General features: G+C 43.2%; 1 protein-coding gene across 4 annotated transcripts in view; it reads right to left on the reverse strand.

Annotated features, from left to right (window-relative positions):
• GRHL2 (grainyhead like transcription factor 2) overlaps positions 1-15,907 on the reverse strand; it is a 131,916-nt gene that overhangs the window by 38,852 nt on the left and 77,157 nt on the right. For all 4 annotated transcript variants that reach the window (XM_045181537.2, XM_045181534.2, XM_053930185.1 and 1 more), the window contains exon 8: positions 8,631-8,725. In XM_045181537.2, the coding sequence (XP_045037472.1) occupies positions 8,631-8,725 (95 nt within the window). The remainder of the gene's footprint in view (positions 1-8,630; positions 8,726-15,907) is intronic.

The raw sequence follows: 15,907 nt of genomic DNA on the forward strand, positions 1-15,907 counted from the left end.
GTTTGCAGGGCAATGCCCAACCCACTGAGTTAACACCAGTCAGGGCAATTCTATTAGTCTTTCAATCTTCATTTGAAACTTTTTAAATTAAAAAGTTGGGGAAACGTTTTAAATAAACAGAGTTCCTCTCTCCAGAACTCTCTTAGCACTTTATTAGAGTCACTGCCACCTTCTACTTCATACGACAGTTATTTACAGCCGTGTCTCAGGTCCCAGCCTAGCCAAAATGTTCGGACAGCAGATACTCTGCCTGGCTGTCTGTCTTTGAGTTCCCACTGCCTGGCCTAGAGCATGAGAGCAGCAGGCATAAAGCTTCGAAGGAATGATGGCCCTTTGGCCAGCGATAATGCAGAAGATATTACTACTAGATGCTCCCAATATAAAAAGTCAGTATGGAAAGAGCACATGCGTCAGACAGCCCAGGGCGGGAATTCCGGCTCTGCTGTGCATGAGCTGTCAACCTCAGTCCCGCTTGCTAACCTCTCTGGGCTTTTCACATTCTTCATTATTTCCATGAAAAATTATATCCACTGAAAAATATGAGTACTGAGTAATGTATAAAAAGCATCTGGCAGGGTGCCTGGGGTATGGTATCACTAAACAAATATTAACCACGGTGTGCACTAACACACACCATCGGTCTATGACATCCAAGTCTGTAATCTAATTCTCTGCACACACACAACAGTTCATGCATGTAAGGTACAGAGCCCTAAGCAGGATTCAGGGCAGAAACCATGGATACTCTACGTTCTAACAAAAGATCAAGCTGTTGATATCTTATTAGTGAGATGCCTTCCAAAGATTACTCCTCCTATATATGAACTAACTACAGCTTTATAGCCTTCCCTGACGTCCACTACCTTATAAAACTGGAACAAAGGCATGGCTTTGTTTAAGTTCAATACCAAAGACTCCAGCAAATGTTTACCTTTCCCTTTTAAAGCTTCCATCGCCACACCACGCCCCAGCAAACACATAAAAACGCCATTTGCCCTGCTTCACGGTGTGTATCTCGACCTTTTAAGACCCTTCCCAGGAGCCTCCCCCAGCCTTTTCTTTACGTTTGAGACCATGGAAGATGCTCTAGAATATTCTCTAGCCTTCCGTAAGACAACCTGTTTAAAATTGGGTCCTACTTCAGCAAGAGTGGAGTGTAACTCTTTTCAAATCAGTAATATCAACCCCATTTCATCCTAGATTTTCTCGTGAGTGAAACTAGAACTCCTCAGGGAGCGGGAGGGTGAATGGGGTCATGAACCGCGGGGCAGTAGGCGCACGGTCCCCACTGGCTTCTCTCATTCTCTCTCTCTCTTTTTTAACCCTTACCTGATGGTATGGTTTTGTAAACTGATTGAGAGGGTGGTGGGACAGAGAGAGAGAGAGAAAACAGTTGCCTCCCTTACACGATCTGACTGGGGATCGAACATGCAACCCTTTTGGCAGACGGGATGGCACTCCAACCACCCGAGCCCCTGGCTAGGGCTGGTTTCTCTTTTCTTCCTGCTGATCAATATTTCTATGTCCCCTCTTCTCCCTGGTGTCTAGCACAACGCAGTCCATTTACAAACATCCCCCTGGAAGGCATGATTGTCAAGCCCACAAAACTGTAATGTTCTAAGGCATTGTGCTTGACACACGGGGGAGCCCAATAAAAGCTGATTAAATATGTCAGACCAAAAAGAAGTGTTGAAAGACAGAGAAAAGGAAGGAGGGAGTGAAATCATACATTTGGGACAATTTATTAGATTCGCCATGATTTGGTACTGAATTTCAAGTCACCTTTCAATTAGCATAACCTTATTTTTCACCCCAAGAGACTGAATAATTTGCAGTGTTTGAGAAGGATAGAACACCTTTATTTTGTCCAATTTACCACCTTTCATAGGTCATAATGAAAACACTGCCCTCCCATCTTTTGAGTGACTAAAACTGAGAGAATGAGAACAGAAAGGCTGTGTTTTTCTATTCATTAGCAGCTGATTGGGGAAATCGCTCATCTGACTTGCTGGCCACGGACTGTACCTTGAAAAGACAGTGCTGGGAAGAGAGAGGGTTGGCCTGGACGCTATATGGGGAACGCAAGCAACTCTATACAACGGCTCTAGTTATGTCACAAAACATGAAGCAAGTCACGATGGGAGCCACACGCAACACCCGGTGTCCAGGGCGGGCACAGGGCAGAGCTGCGGCATCGCAGAGACTTTACTTCCTTCCTTCAGGATGAATCTAAACACGTAGAAGAGGGCTTTCTACTCCCAGCCTTCACTCGTGTTCTCCTGCTCACCCCGCTACTCATCTTACACGTCCGTGATTCCAGACTTCACACCGGGTCTCAGATGTTATATGACATCTCTTAACATCAGAGCAAAATCAGACACAAAGGCAATACTTTAAGAAAATAAGGTAAAACTTTAAGGAAAATGGGGCCCAGAGGAAATATCAGCATGTGTTCCTTCACCTTGCATTTCCTTACAATGTCAAAAATTACAGGAAATCTCTTTTGTAAATCCGATTTATTTAAAGCACCCAAAGGGACCCAAAGTTAGAAGAATCTACTTATAAAATAAATGTTGCTTATATGTAAATATTACTTCCAATTTACCAGCTTGGGGAACGTGGGTTGTTTGCTGGATTTCTGAAGTTGCAAACACAAAGCAGAGAGTCACTGTGTGCCTTCTGCCACTTTCATTTTCTCTGATAATAATCATTGTTCTTGCCTTGAATTTTTGTTACGCTGTACTTCCTGCATGGTATTGCAAAAAAAAAAAAAAGAGCAAGGAAGAGTCTTCACAGCAGGAAAAAAAAGCATAAAAGAAAAGTGTATGGAAATTATGTCAATGAGTGTAAAATAAAAATCTGAACACCAGGGAAAGGAGCTAGAGGTAAGTGGGGGATGGAGAGTTAACGTGTCAAGGCATGGAGAAGAAAGCACTGATATTTTACATGAGAAAGCGTGCATTGATCTTCAATTAATGCAGAGTGAGGTAGTAATTATGCCAATGAGATCACTAATGTTAGGCTAACACACACACACACACACACAGTTGCAGATGGCAAGGAATCCTAAAAGTCCTCATGCCCAAATCCACTCTGGTCGATGACATGTTTGGTATCAACAGGAAGTGTGGTAGGGCAACCAAAGACGTGGTTGGGGAGAGACCTGCGTGCTTGCAGTATTGGGCTAGTGAGGCCATCTGGGCAGGGACGGGGGACACAGAGGGAGGCAAAAGCAGGGTGACTTGATTAAACTGCTTTGCTCAGGAAAATGAGACTGTTCATTTGTTTTCTTTCTTTCTGCAACTACAGGCATTGTACCCTGTAGACATCTTTAAGAAAGAAAACCATGGCATGCTTTGGCCTTTTAAAAAAAGTGAAGATTTTCCTGTATCGGGATGGCTAAGAGCATGGACTCTGGACTCAGAGGGACGTGGGTTCAAAGTCCACCTTTGCACTTGTCTAATCGTGCAGTGTCTAATCGAGATGTATAGAAAGGTGATACTTAGTGGAATCAGAATCTGGGATGTACAGAAAAATGACCCAAGACATCTCTTGGCCTCTCTGCTCCCCACACCAACCCAATCAAGTGTCAGTCTTGTCCACCCCCAATCTCACACCAAAAATTTGTTAACAGGGATGAAAATATACATATGCCTTATATGTGTCCTTAACCCTCTCTAAAATTGCAACAACTTCCTTTCTGAAAGTTCCTCCCAAGTCCCCAAATGCAGGATGAATGTTCACCACTGAACGTGAAAGCAGAGGGCGGGACCAGCCAATCCCCAAAGCCCTTCCTACAGCTCAACACGGAGCCGGGAAGGAGGGGCAGGGTAGGCCTCCCCCCAGTTGGCAATGGCTCTGCTTCTGCAGGCAGAGGTGCCAGGCTAGAAGGCAGCAAAGAGTAACCCACAGGAGAAAACATTTTATATTGTTGAATTGCAATAGATTTTTAAAACAATCTTAGAGATGGAAGGGGTGGGCTAGTTGTGGATTTCTTTGTTTCCTTGATGACTTAGCGGTGCTGGTACATAAGGGAAGAGGAGCATTTTCACCAACTCCAGAGCATTCCAAAAGCTTGGCTGCATAGAAATAGGTGAAGCAAAGAAATAGGGGGAAATTGGTGTGGGGTCCAGTGAAAGGCACAAAGAAAACTTGTTTCTCAAAGCACGAAGGAGCATCTTAATACTCAAGTCATTCTCTGTGGTCACACGGGAGGGGCCTGCATAACACACTGAGGTCGGTTTCATCCTGAAATCACAGTGAAGAGACAAAAGGCACTGGACAAAAATAAGTGGCCCAGTTTCAAGAATCTCCTTAGAAATCTGGGAGAAAGGGGAGCCTCTAATCAGGGTTTGCTGTGCTCCTGCTCAGTGGAGCGGGCGGGGGGGGGGGGGGGGGGATGACATCATCGCCCAGAGAAAGACAGCAGCAAAGGAGTCTGACCTCACTGCTCTTCAGTAACTCAGTAGGGTCTTGCGTGGGAATTCCTCATCTGGGGGATTAGTGACCAATAAATCTACTTTGCAGGTACCAGTGGTTGGCTAAGGGAAGAAAGAAAAACTGAAACAGCCTCGTAAATGGGAGTCATGTGAAAGAATGTAGCGTAGCAGTCTTCCTACTAGAATCATAGGAATGGGACCTTAAATAATATCTATTGACTTTAATCATCTGTTTTAATAGCCCCCCGCTCCCCTTCCAGCTGAGGGAAGTGAAGCTGAGACGGCAGAGGTCACAAAGCCGGCTATTTTGGTGCCAGAATGACTGCCTGGGTGCCTGAACCCCATTTCAGTGCACTTTCCTCTGTATCACCCGCTGCCCCACCCCCGTCAATTTCCAAGCTGTGACAGGTGGACAGGGACTCACAACCTTACCCACCTAGAAGTCACCTGAGTCATTCCCAGGGACCCAGGGACCCCTGTTCACATCACACAAGCGTCCAGACTGCAGAGACACTGAGGGGAAAAAATGTCCTGTAGGGGACTGGTTCTGCCGCCTGCTCTGTCGTTGTGCAGAAAGACACTGTGGCACAACCAGCGCAACTGGTTCGGGGGGAAGAACTCAGTAACAGTTCTGCCAGAATCCTGCTGCAATGGTACTAGAAATCAGGAGTTAATTCCCAAACTGCATGTTAATTGTTTTCACTTTTTCCCTAGTCAAACTTTTCCCTCTAGTTAAACTAAACAATGAGAATTCCACAGCCTTTCCTCTCTTCTGTTCATGCTCAGCGAGAGGGAGGAGGAAAATATAGGTCAGTAGCAACAACAACAAAAGTAAAACTGTGCTCTGGAAAAATCGACCACCTTATCAGTAGCTCTTGATTATACATATGTAGTAAGAGACCCAATACTGGACTGCTGTTTATTAGTTTTTTAAATAAATGCACCAAAACTTAAATATCTGAATAAAACCTATCATTAAACATAGTCTTCTTGGGAAGACGTGTTTTTCTCGAGCGACGCTGCTGTGGCTCAAGGTTTATTTGCAGTGCCTCTTCTGACCCTGCCTTCTCCAAAGCTGGAATTACAGAAGAGAAATCTCTTTTTAACCCTGAAGTGGTGTTGTCCAACTTGTTGATATTACATTTGATCCCAAGTGAACTCTGGTGTTTTTATAAAACATCTTCAAAGATCACAGTATACCACTCTTATGGACATTCAAAAGCACGTCGCAGCCACTGTCTTTAACGGTGCCAACCCAAGCCCAACCTGGCCTTGCAAACAGTGGGGCTCATGGCTGCCAGAGGCCTGGCCAAAGGAGCCAGGGACTGCGGGCAGGGATGCTGGGCCCCTGTCTCCGCTGGGGCAACCTCCACTGTGTCACTGCATTCCCCAGAACTGAGAGCCAGTGAAGATGTCAACTGCATGTTCAGCCACCTGAGAGGGCATGGTTCGGGCACGAAAACTCAAATGTCGACCAGGGCTGGGCAGAGAAAGTTCCAGAATGGAGAAGGCTAGCGCAAGCTTTCAAGAGAATAGCCAGTCCCTCACGGGCACCACTCACGGCCTTGCAAACACTTGGGCTCGTGGTTGCCAGGTTCTTTAATTATCCAAGAGAATCTAGAAACCTAGTTGCAATAATAAAGACCTCCTCATTATTAAATGTGAGCAAAAAGTGAAAAATTGAAATGAAAATGCATAAATGCTTGATACATACACACATACGTGCTGTGGACCACACGAAGGCTCCAGGTCACAAATGTGTGTCCTCCAGACACATACACCCATCGCGTGACACGGAATGGGGCCCCAGCCCTGAAGCCTACAGAGATTTCTGTGTGGATATTACCAACAGGACCCCGACAGCAAATTCAACTGCTTCTAAGTCCATCATACGAAAATCGCAAACAAATCCCGTGAGAGAGTCGCCTCTTCTTCTTGCTTTGTTAAACTCCTTTTTCTCAACCACATGATTCTGTTTTTTGTTAATTATAACATCAGCAATATGTTAAAGAAATACCTTAGGCTCTGCTAGTTGGAAAAAAAAAATCTTGCCCTCATTGACGATGTATCTTTTATGGGTTTTCTTTAAAAGCCCTTCCAGTAGTTTGAGGGAAATTATTTGAAATTATTTTGTATTACTTATTGGTTAACTCAGACTGCCTACTACTGCAACCACTAAGCAATAGTAACTAAAATATATACATTAAAGGAATAAACAAATTTTGCTACAAGAAGCGAACACTGCCAGTTGTCAAAGCACACGTGAGTTTGAATGTGTCATCCTGGGACAGTGCACACGCACAAACACACTTAAATAAGAAAAGTGAAATTCTGCCTTTGGGTAAGGAGCGGTATTGTCTTAACTAAGCTGAAAGAAAGGTCAACTCAACCCAAAGTCACGACCTTGCTGTTGCCTCTCAGAGCCTCCATCATTCAAGCGGCCCCCTCCGGCTGTGGCATTTTCTTTAAGGGGCCCCTATGGACACAGCACGGTGAAGGCATTCACGCACGAGCACTCGTTACTGCGGGTTGCACGATGATGAAGTTTGGGCTCCCATTCCAGCTCATCTTTACACTGACAAGCTCTTCCAATGCTGGGACCCCACCATCTGCCCAGGGATCAGTGGGGGGCCTGCCTCTCACTCCACACACTTGCTCTGTGGTCCCTGGGTCGCCCTCCCTCCCCCAGGGCACCGGATCTTCACATATCACACCCCCAGCACCATACTTGCTATGGCAGAGTGACTTGGGAAAGTTTGTTTTGTTTTATTTTGTTTGAGTAAGGGAACTGAGTGAGGCTCAGAGAGGTGAGGTGACTCGCTGAGGACGCTAACTAACCCCAGCCCCGCTGGGCCTTTCACTTGTTCTAGCCCAGGAACCTAGCCTCTGCGAGGAAGGGGCATGGAGGGAAACAGGGCTCTGGGCAAGGAACTTGAACCAGACCGAGAAGACCAACTCCCCTACAGTTCTGTGTGGGGCCTGACCGACCACCTGCTGCAAGGCCTGCTTCACTCCGTGGGGCGCCTGAGCCCCCGCAGCCCACTCCAGGCTACTCTGTGCTCTGTTGCTGCCTGTCCATTTAAGTCAGCTTTCTTGGGCCTAAAGCCAGTTTCATTTCAATTGTTTTATACCTGAGTGAAATGAGACACTGAGCAATTCATCTTCTGTAAGTCCTGCCCACAAACTCCAATCCAGTTTCCTTTCTCACCCAGCCTTCCCCCAGCTTGCAGACAATAACGCATTGAAGGGAGTTGTTTACATTGACCTTTCCATTAGTCTGAAGACAGAGTTTTGTTAACACCCGCACCTGAAGTACAAAACAAACTGAGGTTTCATCTGGAACCTTCTCTTCGGTGCAAAATAAGGATCAAGAATCAGAAGCTATGCAACACAGGAAAGAAAGTGCATGGCAGAAAAGTTAGGAGTTTTCGTGAACTCAACGGGACCCATGGCCAGAAAGCAAATCCAGTATCAGGAAGTTTCCCTTTTTCACCAGGGCAACAAGGTGGACGTCTGTCCTCAGGGCACACCTTGCTGGAGAGTTACTGTTGCACTTTTTAACCCTACTGACACCAGAGAGAAGCAGGAAAAGCTTAAGCAGTCAATAAGGAAAAAAAATGGTCCAAGGTCACAGTGGACGCACCGCAGGGAGTGAAGTTCAGAGACCTGCAGCCCTGCCTCCTACCGCTTGCTCAACCAGGTTACACTTGGAAGGAATCGTGGGGTCAGGAGACTTCTCAGTCACTTACCTATGAAAACATTACCTCTGAACACCTTGCTCCCTTTGAAGGAGGCTGCTGTTAGTCAGGGGTGTGGAAAGACCTGCAGTACAGGGAGAAAAGGTCTCCTGGCCCATCGTGGGCCAGCTCCACGGGCTCACAGGTGGAGCCTGGAGGCTCGAGAGGGCCGTGGGTCTTGGAGCATTCTGCAGGAGGCCATATAGGAACATGTTCGCCCTTTTCTTCCTTACCCCCCAAAAGGCAATTTAGCTGAACAGAATTGGATGTTTGTGACTTCTAGAGAAAGATAAGAAGTTCATTTCTTTTTGTTCTGGCTCAAGTTAACAGATCTTTCCCTACCTATAAAGGCTTTTGTAAAAAAAAAAAAAAAAAAAAAAAAAAGTCACCTGCAGAGAAAGGACACATTACTTAAAAGGTCTGAACAATGAATCAATGCTACTTTTTTACTCACCTTTGCCTCCTCGTTCACATCCCAGGTGAAGGAAACAGCATTATATGCAATCTCTTCGATGTTTCCAATCGTATTAAAGCTCTCCTTGTAATCCGCTGTAGCGTTAAAATAGAAAACAGTTTTAAGAATGAGAGTTAACTCAATGACTTGTTACTTTTTTCAACAGGGAAACTGAAACTTCGCCTCTGCTTCTAGTTGTTTCTATGGCAACAATTAAGGATTTATGCTTGCTGATATGTTCTTACTAATACTTCTAAGAATGCAAACACGTTCCTCTATTAAAAGACTAAATCTAGGTGAAGCCATGTTCCTGATTTGTTCATTAGTTTCATTTTTCACTAGGTTTATAAAGTTATTCTTTTTCTCCTGAGTCCCTTGTCACCTACCCATTCCTTCTCCTACTCACTTTCCTGCCACTGAGTGTTCTGGAAGGGCCAGAGCGGTCCATGGGGATTGTTCTGTAGAACAGAATATTCTCTTTATCAGCCAGGCAATGTCCTCAGGACTTCGGTGGCGGAAATTCCCGGGCAGGGCTGGAGAACCTGTTTTTTTGTACCTTCTTTTTGGACTTGGGTACGGAAAGTTGAGGTGCTCATACTCAGCTCTCCATCACCACCTGTTCATTTAAGGCCCTCCATTCCTTTATTCATGTAGCATTTTTTATTGCATTTTATCCCCATGATCCACCCTCACAAACACAATAGCTATTAACGTGCTTGCTACGTATTCTGGTAAGTTGTGCCCATTCACCCACGTGCATGACGTTCATTTTCACCAACTAGGTTGTGTTATCAGTAGGGCTGTCAGATCCAGGAAATATTTGGGATATAATCATCCTTAAAGTTATTTATTTTTCTAATCAAAAGTTCAAATTTAATTGGGCGCCCTGTATTTCATCTGGCAAGCCTAGCTCTGGACCTTTTCAGAGCTGACTACACACTTCCTTGTAACTGCAGCTGCGCAGAATTCCATGGGGACTGCCAACCCCTGTTTATCCCCTCTCCTCAGAGCAGGCCCTCGGGTGGTCGCCAGCTCTCTGGTACCACAAACAGACCTGTGATCAACACCTTCATCACTCCCTGCCTCCATGGTCACCGCCTCAGCTGGTCTTCTGGTCTGGACGTGACGTTCCTAGGCCCATGCTCACTGCTTCCTGAGGGTTCTAGCTTATGCCTACTTACCATCTGGGTCCCCCCCCTCTTTTGGCCCCCTTAGAAATGACATCCTGCCTTAATTCTGTCCGTTGTGTACTAAATAAACATCAGTCATGTCCTGCTTGGCTGGCATCATGGTAAAAATCCATGTTCTTTTCTTTGAGTCCTGGTTTATCCACAAATTGATCACCTAATCGCAGACGTTCTTTCTCTCTGAGCCTCGGTAACTACTTGTCTGAAATGAAACTGTGACCATGTGCTTTTCTTTCACCACGACCTATCAGGTCCTTCACAATTAGGTCCTGCACACGACTCTGTGCATCATACCCCGCCTCACAATGGGGGTCCGAGGGAGCCTCACTTATAATGATATTAGGGGTCCATCTGTTTGTAGCACCCTTTAAAATGTTCCGTTCTGAGTTAAGATAGGAGTTCGTTACTACGACTGACTTCCAGAATGTACAAAGTGCTCATTGTCCACAAGATCTGCCCTGTTCCTGGTCAAACGGTTGTTTCCTCTTCCTGTTCTATTGAGTCTGCACATCACTCAGGGCTGAGGCTTCTCCAGGCTCTAACAAGTTCTCCATGTAAACGCTTTAAAATGTTGAAGTCTGCTCCCCTGAAGTTCACAGGTGGAATCGTTTTCAGCTGTTTACTCCTCATCTGTCACAAAATCTAAGTTCATGTCAGCCTTTACCAAATTTTAATTACTTTCTCTTATTCATACAACTCCTTCTACCCTGGCCAGTGTGGCTCAGACTGAGTTCCAGCCTGCAAATCAAAGTGTCGCCAGTTCCATTCCCATTTGGGGCCCAAGCCTGGGTTTTGGGCCAGGTTCCCAGGAGGGGGTGCACGAGAGGCAACCACACATTGATGTTTCTCCCCCTCTCTTCTTCACTCCCTTCCCTTCTCTCTGAAAATAAATCTTTAAATCCAACTCCTTCTCTTTTGTGACTTAGGTTAGAGAAGTAATCCTATTGGCTTTTTCTACCCATAATACAAATAATAAAACAATAAATTCAAAATAATCCATGATAGAACAAAGAGAGTTTGATTTTGTTTTGTTTTGGATTTTTTTTTTAAATAAAACTCCTTATTTCTGGGCCCCGATGGATGGTTAATCACAGAAAACCTACTTGGAGGTGCCCTTCAGAAAGGCACTCCCGACTCACTCTCTAGACTCCAATGAAAATTCTATTTCCTCTCTTTCTCCCCAAACTTCTACTTTTGGAGCCAATTCCATGGGTACAAAGTGGTATCTTAATGATGTTATATTTGCATTTGTTCTACCAGTTATGAGTTCAAGCATCTCTTCACTTCTGGGACATCCCACCCATGTGCCCTTATTTAAACTGCGGGTTTAAGCCCTTTGTCCAGGTTTCTATTGGTTTCCCAAGGGACGCTTTGAAGCAAAACTATATCTTTACATTTTAAATAAAGCAAACTCACTTTACTATAAAAGCTTATAAGTTCACCACAGGAAAGTCAGAGACCATGAACAAATAACAAAACTATTTAAAAGCACCCACAATCTACTCACCCACAAACAGCTGCTGAAAACACATCTGTATATACTTCATTTTTCCTATCTCAGTCTCTGTCTCCCTTTCTCCAAAATTTGTAAATATTTGTACAAAATGTTGTAACAGTTATTTTAATTGCTTTTTTCCCTTAATAGATCTTCAGCATATTTTAAAAATATTTCATTTATTTATTTATTTATTTTTAGTGGGAGGGGAGGGAGGGAGGAAGAGAGGGAGAGAAACACTGATGTAATCAACCTGTTGCCTCTTTCACATCCCTGCCGGGACCGGGCCCACAACCCAGACACACGCCATGACAGGGAATCAAAACGGTGCCCTTCTGGTTTGTGGGATGACACCTTACCCACAGAGCCACTCTAGCCAGGGCCATCTCCAGCATCTTTTCATGTCAATAAATAAACATGTGAAAAATACTTTCAATGGCCAAATACCATTACATTAGATTAAAATGAAGTGCCATAACTTGATGTTGCTCTCGTTGGTTACATAAATGATATCCAGTACCTTACTACCTTAAATATCACTTCATTATCTTTATGACTAAATACTCATACATATTTCATTTTTTCTTTAAGAGATATGCTCAGAAGTGAAACTTATAGGTCAAAAGCAAGTATATTTTTAAGGCTTTAATTCATATTGTCAAATTGTTCCTGAAAAGATGGAAACAATTTATATTCAAAATGACAGTGTATTAAGTTCCTGCTTCTTTCCAAACTGGTATGCAAAACATGCTAACTTATTTATTTTTTAATTAAATTTTTTCTTCAATTATAGTTCACATTCAATATTACTTTGTATTAGTTTCAGATGTACAGCATAGTGATTAGACAATCATATACTTTTGTCAACTTATTATTTTAATTTGCAATTTCTTGATTGCTAAGGAGGTAGAACCATCTTCCATTTGCTTTCTGGTTCTTTGTGTTTCTTTATATTCTTTCTCTGTTTTTTTAATATTTATTTACTCACCCAACAGCTTCCTGTTCTGCCCTTTGCTCTTTTTTCTCTCAGGGTATTCAAATGTTCTTACTGATTTTTAAGTGCATATTTAAAGCTAACAGATAAGCCAAAGGAAAACCACTTTATACCCTACAAACATAGAATATGGCTTTATGACTGTGTTGGGGATGATTTCAAATGCAAACCTGTGCTTTCAGCAGGTCAGCCAATCTATTAAAATTTTGAAGAGAGAAGCAGATTACTGAATTTAAAGAAATTAAGTTCCCTAATTCTTCATAGCTATTTGTTTTAAAAGAAAGTCATGCAACTTTGTTTTAAAGTTTTTAATAAGCATTTTTAAGAAGAGTTTTTTAGGTCAATCATACATTTAAAAAACAAATTATTATATCTAGAAATAAAGACAAATGAAAATGGTTTGGTCAAACACTTATCCTAGATCTCATAAGTTGCTGCATTATAAGGTTTTATTTTCCCATTGTTTCTGCAACTGAAATTTAATCACCTTAGAAAATGCATTAATTAGTTAGCTACATGGATGACCACTAGACATATGAAAAGATGTTCAATGTCACTAGTCACCTCACCCCTGTCAGAATGCCTATCCTCGTTAAATCAACACAGAACAAGTGTTGATAAGGACATGGAGAAAAGGGAACCCTTGTGCACTGTTGGTGGGAATGCAGATTGGTGCAGCTGCTGTGGAAAGCAGTGTGGAGCTTCCCCCCGCAAATTAAAAGTGTAACTGCCTTATAACCTAGGAATTCCACTTCTGGGAATATATCCAAAGAAATCTGCAACATTAATTTGAAAGAATATATATGCATTCTTATGTTTGTTGCGACATTATTTACAACAGCCAAGACTTGGAGGCAGCCCAAGTGCCCATCAGTAGATGGGTAGATAAAAAGCTGTGGTACATTTACACAATGGAATGTTATTCAACTATTAAAAAGAAGAAGAAGAAGGAAATCTCTCCTTTTGTGACAGCATGAATGGATCTGGAGAATATTATGCTAAGTGAAATAAGCCAGTCAGAGAAAGACAAGTACCGTAAGATTTCACTTGTACGTGGAATCTAATGAACAAAATAAACTAACAAACAAAATAGAAACAGACTTATAGATACAGAGAACTGACTGACAGCTCTAAGAGAGGAGGGGTGGGGGGGATGCTGGGTGGAAAAGGTGAAGGGATTAACCAAAGGAAACAAACTCATAGACACAGACAACAGTATGGTGATTAACAAAGGGAAAGGGGGTTGAAGGAGGTAGAAGAGGGTAAATAGGGGATAAATGGCGATAGAAGATTTGACTTGGGGTGGTGAACACACAATAAAATATACACACGATGTGCTACAGAATTGTACATCTGGAGACTTCTGGTTGAGATGGAGGGGTACGTAATCACAGCTTGCCTCCTTGCACAACCAGAGAAAAATTACAGCTAAATTACACAACAAATATCACTCATAACTGTCAGAAAATCAAGCTGTATGGAAATCCAACAACAAAGGAATTAAAGAAACCACACTCATCTGGCAGAAATGAAGGATACACTAATTGAAGGAAAAAACAATTTACAGGGAATCATCAGCAGAGTGAATGAAGCCAAGAATCAAATCAATGATTTGGAACATAAGGAAGAAAAAGACATCCAATCAGGACTGCAAGAAGAAAAAAGAACCCAAAACATCAAGGACAGTGTAAGGAGCCTCTGGGACTATTTCAAACGTACCAACACTCACTTCATAGGGGCGAATGTTTAAATCCCATTCTAAAACACTCCTTGCTTTGGGTGAGGACACTGTCATCTCTTTACATTAAAATGCAAATATTCTTGGGGTAATAACAACTGCCACAAACCGAGAACTCACTGAATGTCAAGGCTATGTGGAGCTTACCAGCCGTTACCTAACCTAATCCTCACACCCACTCTGTGAGGTACGTATTAGCATCCTCCTACAGAGAACTTGCTGCTTGTAGAAAATCACGTGGCTGGTAATAGGCCAACCTGTGATTTGAATCCAGGTCTGTTTGGTGCCAAAGGCCAAACTTTTAACCACGGCCTATATTTATCTTGCAAATCAAACAATAAGTTGTTACCAGATATTAATACCTTGTAGAGAAAAATCACAGCACACCCTACATGGCAACCGGCTGGGAGAGAAGTGCTGGGGAAAGTTCAATGAGGCAGAGAGACTAGCCGTTTCTGGACAACTGCCAGTTCCTTGGCAGAGGAGGGCTAGCTCGAGGTGCTGCGCTGGTGAGAAGCAAAGAAAGCGTCCCATATAGCGCAGGGACCACGAAGACTGAAAGAAAGTTCAGAAGCCAGCCCTTTGGGAAAAACAAGGGGGGTGGGGGTGAGGATACACTTGGCGGTGTTTCGGCAGAGGGCTGCTGAGCATGGGTGACTGTGTACTGGGTGCCTTCATGTCTGCTCCTGGCAAGTTACATTCTACACAGGAATTATGGGATTGGATTCTACTTTAACTGTTATGGGCAGCATGATGGTGAATCATTCTGTTATCTTTTTTCTTTTTTGCATATGATCAGTGGTGTATGTGTAAGGGTAATTCTGGAATGCCGTCAAAGGCATTTTTTAATTCTTTCACCTTAATTAAGTTTCACATGCTTGGTAAATTATAACTACCCCTTCTAATTATTTTTTTATATATTGTGGGGGATTAAAAGGAGTGGTATAATTAATATAAAAATTGCTTCTCTTCTGAAAGGTGTGGATTCTGCCTGGACTAGTGAAATAATGAATCTGGAATGCTGAAAATAGCTCAGGGCACTATTGCGAATTCAGTGTGCATAGTCTACAGTCTAAGAAGATTTTCTTTTAAGTCAAGAACTCAGGGTACTTTATATATTTGGGAACAAGATATACAAGGAATCCACTTACAGGTCAGCACCAAAGCGCAGGAAGAAAGGACGCTGGCGGTAGAGACACACAGCCCTGAATCTAATTTCCGCCCTCCTCGTACCAGGCCCTATGACCTTCAGTGAGTTACGGAACCTCTCTGAACTTGTACTCCCTCATCTACAAAAGAGGGACATATCTAAGACCACAAACCCTGCTATACCACAGTGAGTGACGGGAACACTGGTCCCTACGTTGCTCAGCCCACCTGACCTCACACATCTGCTCCCTTCTGTCTGTAAAGCTCAAAGAGGATCAGCTCAAATTCAGGAAACAGTCAAGGGTTATTCCAGGAGGATTCGCTCTGACTTGAAATAGGTAGAATAAATAAACTTTGGTCCAACTAGGTTCTTTTGTCTGTTTTTCAAAATCAAAAAAACAGCTCCTTAAAACCTGAAAGACTCACAAGAACTCTAAGAAGTTATTTCCTTGTTACTGCTTTTCTCCCAAGGCCAAGGTAAAGCGTGTTTCCTTCAGTGTGCTGCCACTTGACCTGAGTTGTGGAGGCTTTAAATGTATTTCCATCACTTTGTCTTGGCTTCTGAGCAAAGCACCAGTTTTTAGGAGACCAGGGTGAGCTAAATACATTTCACACACATTACCTTGAACAATTCTGATCAGTAGTTTTTAAATTGTTCCTGCTTTGTGGAATAGGAAACTGACAAACGTGTTAAATACCTTCCCTCCCTAATAG

This window comes from Desmodus rotundus, chromosome 8 (genome assembly GCF_022682495.2).
Source record: "Desmodus rotundus isolate HL8 chromosome 8, HLdesRot8A.1, whole genome shotgun sequence".
In the NCBI taxonomy this organism is placed as follows: domain Eukaryota; kingdom Metazoa; phylum Chordata; class Mammalia; order Chiroptera; family Phyllostomidae; genus Desmodus; species Desmodus rotundus.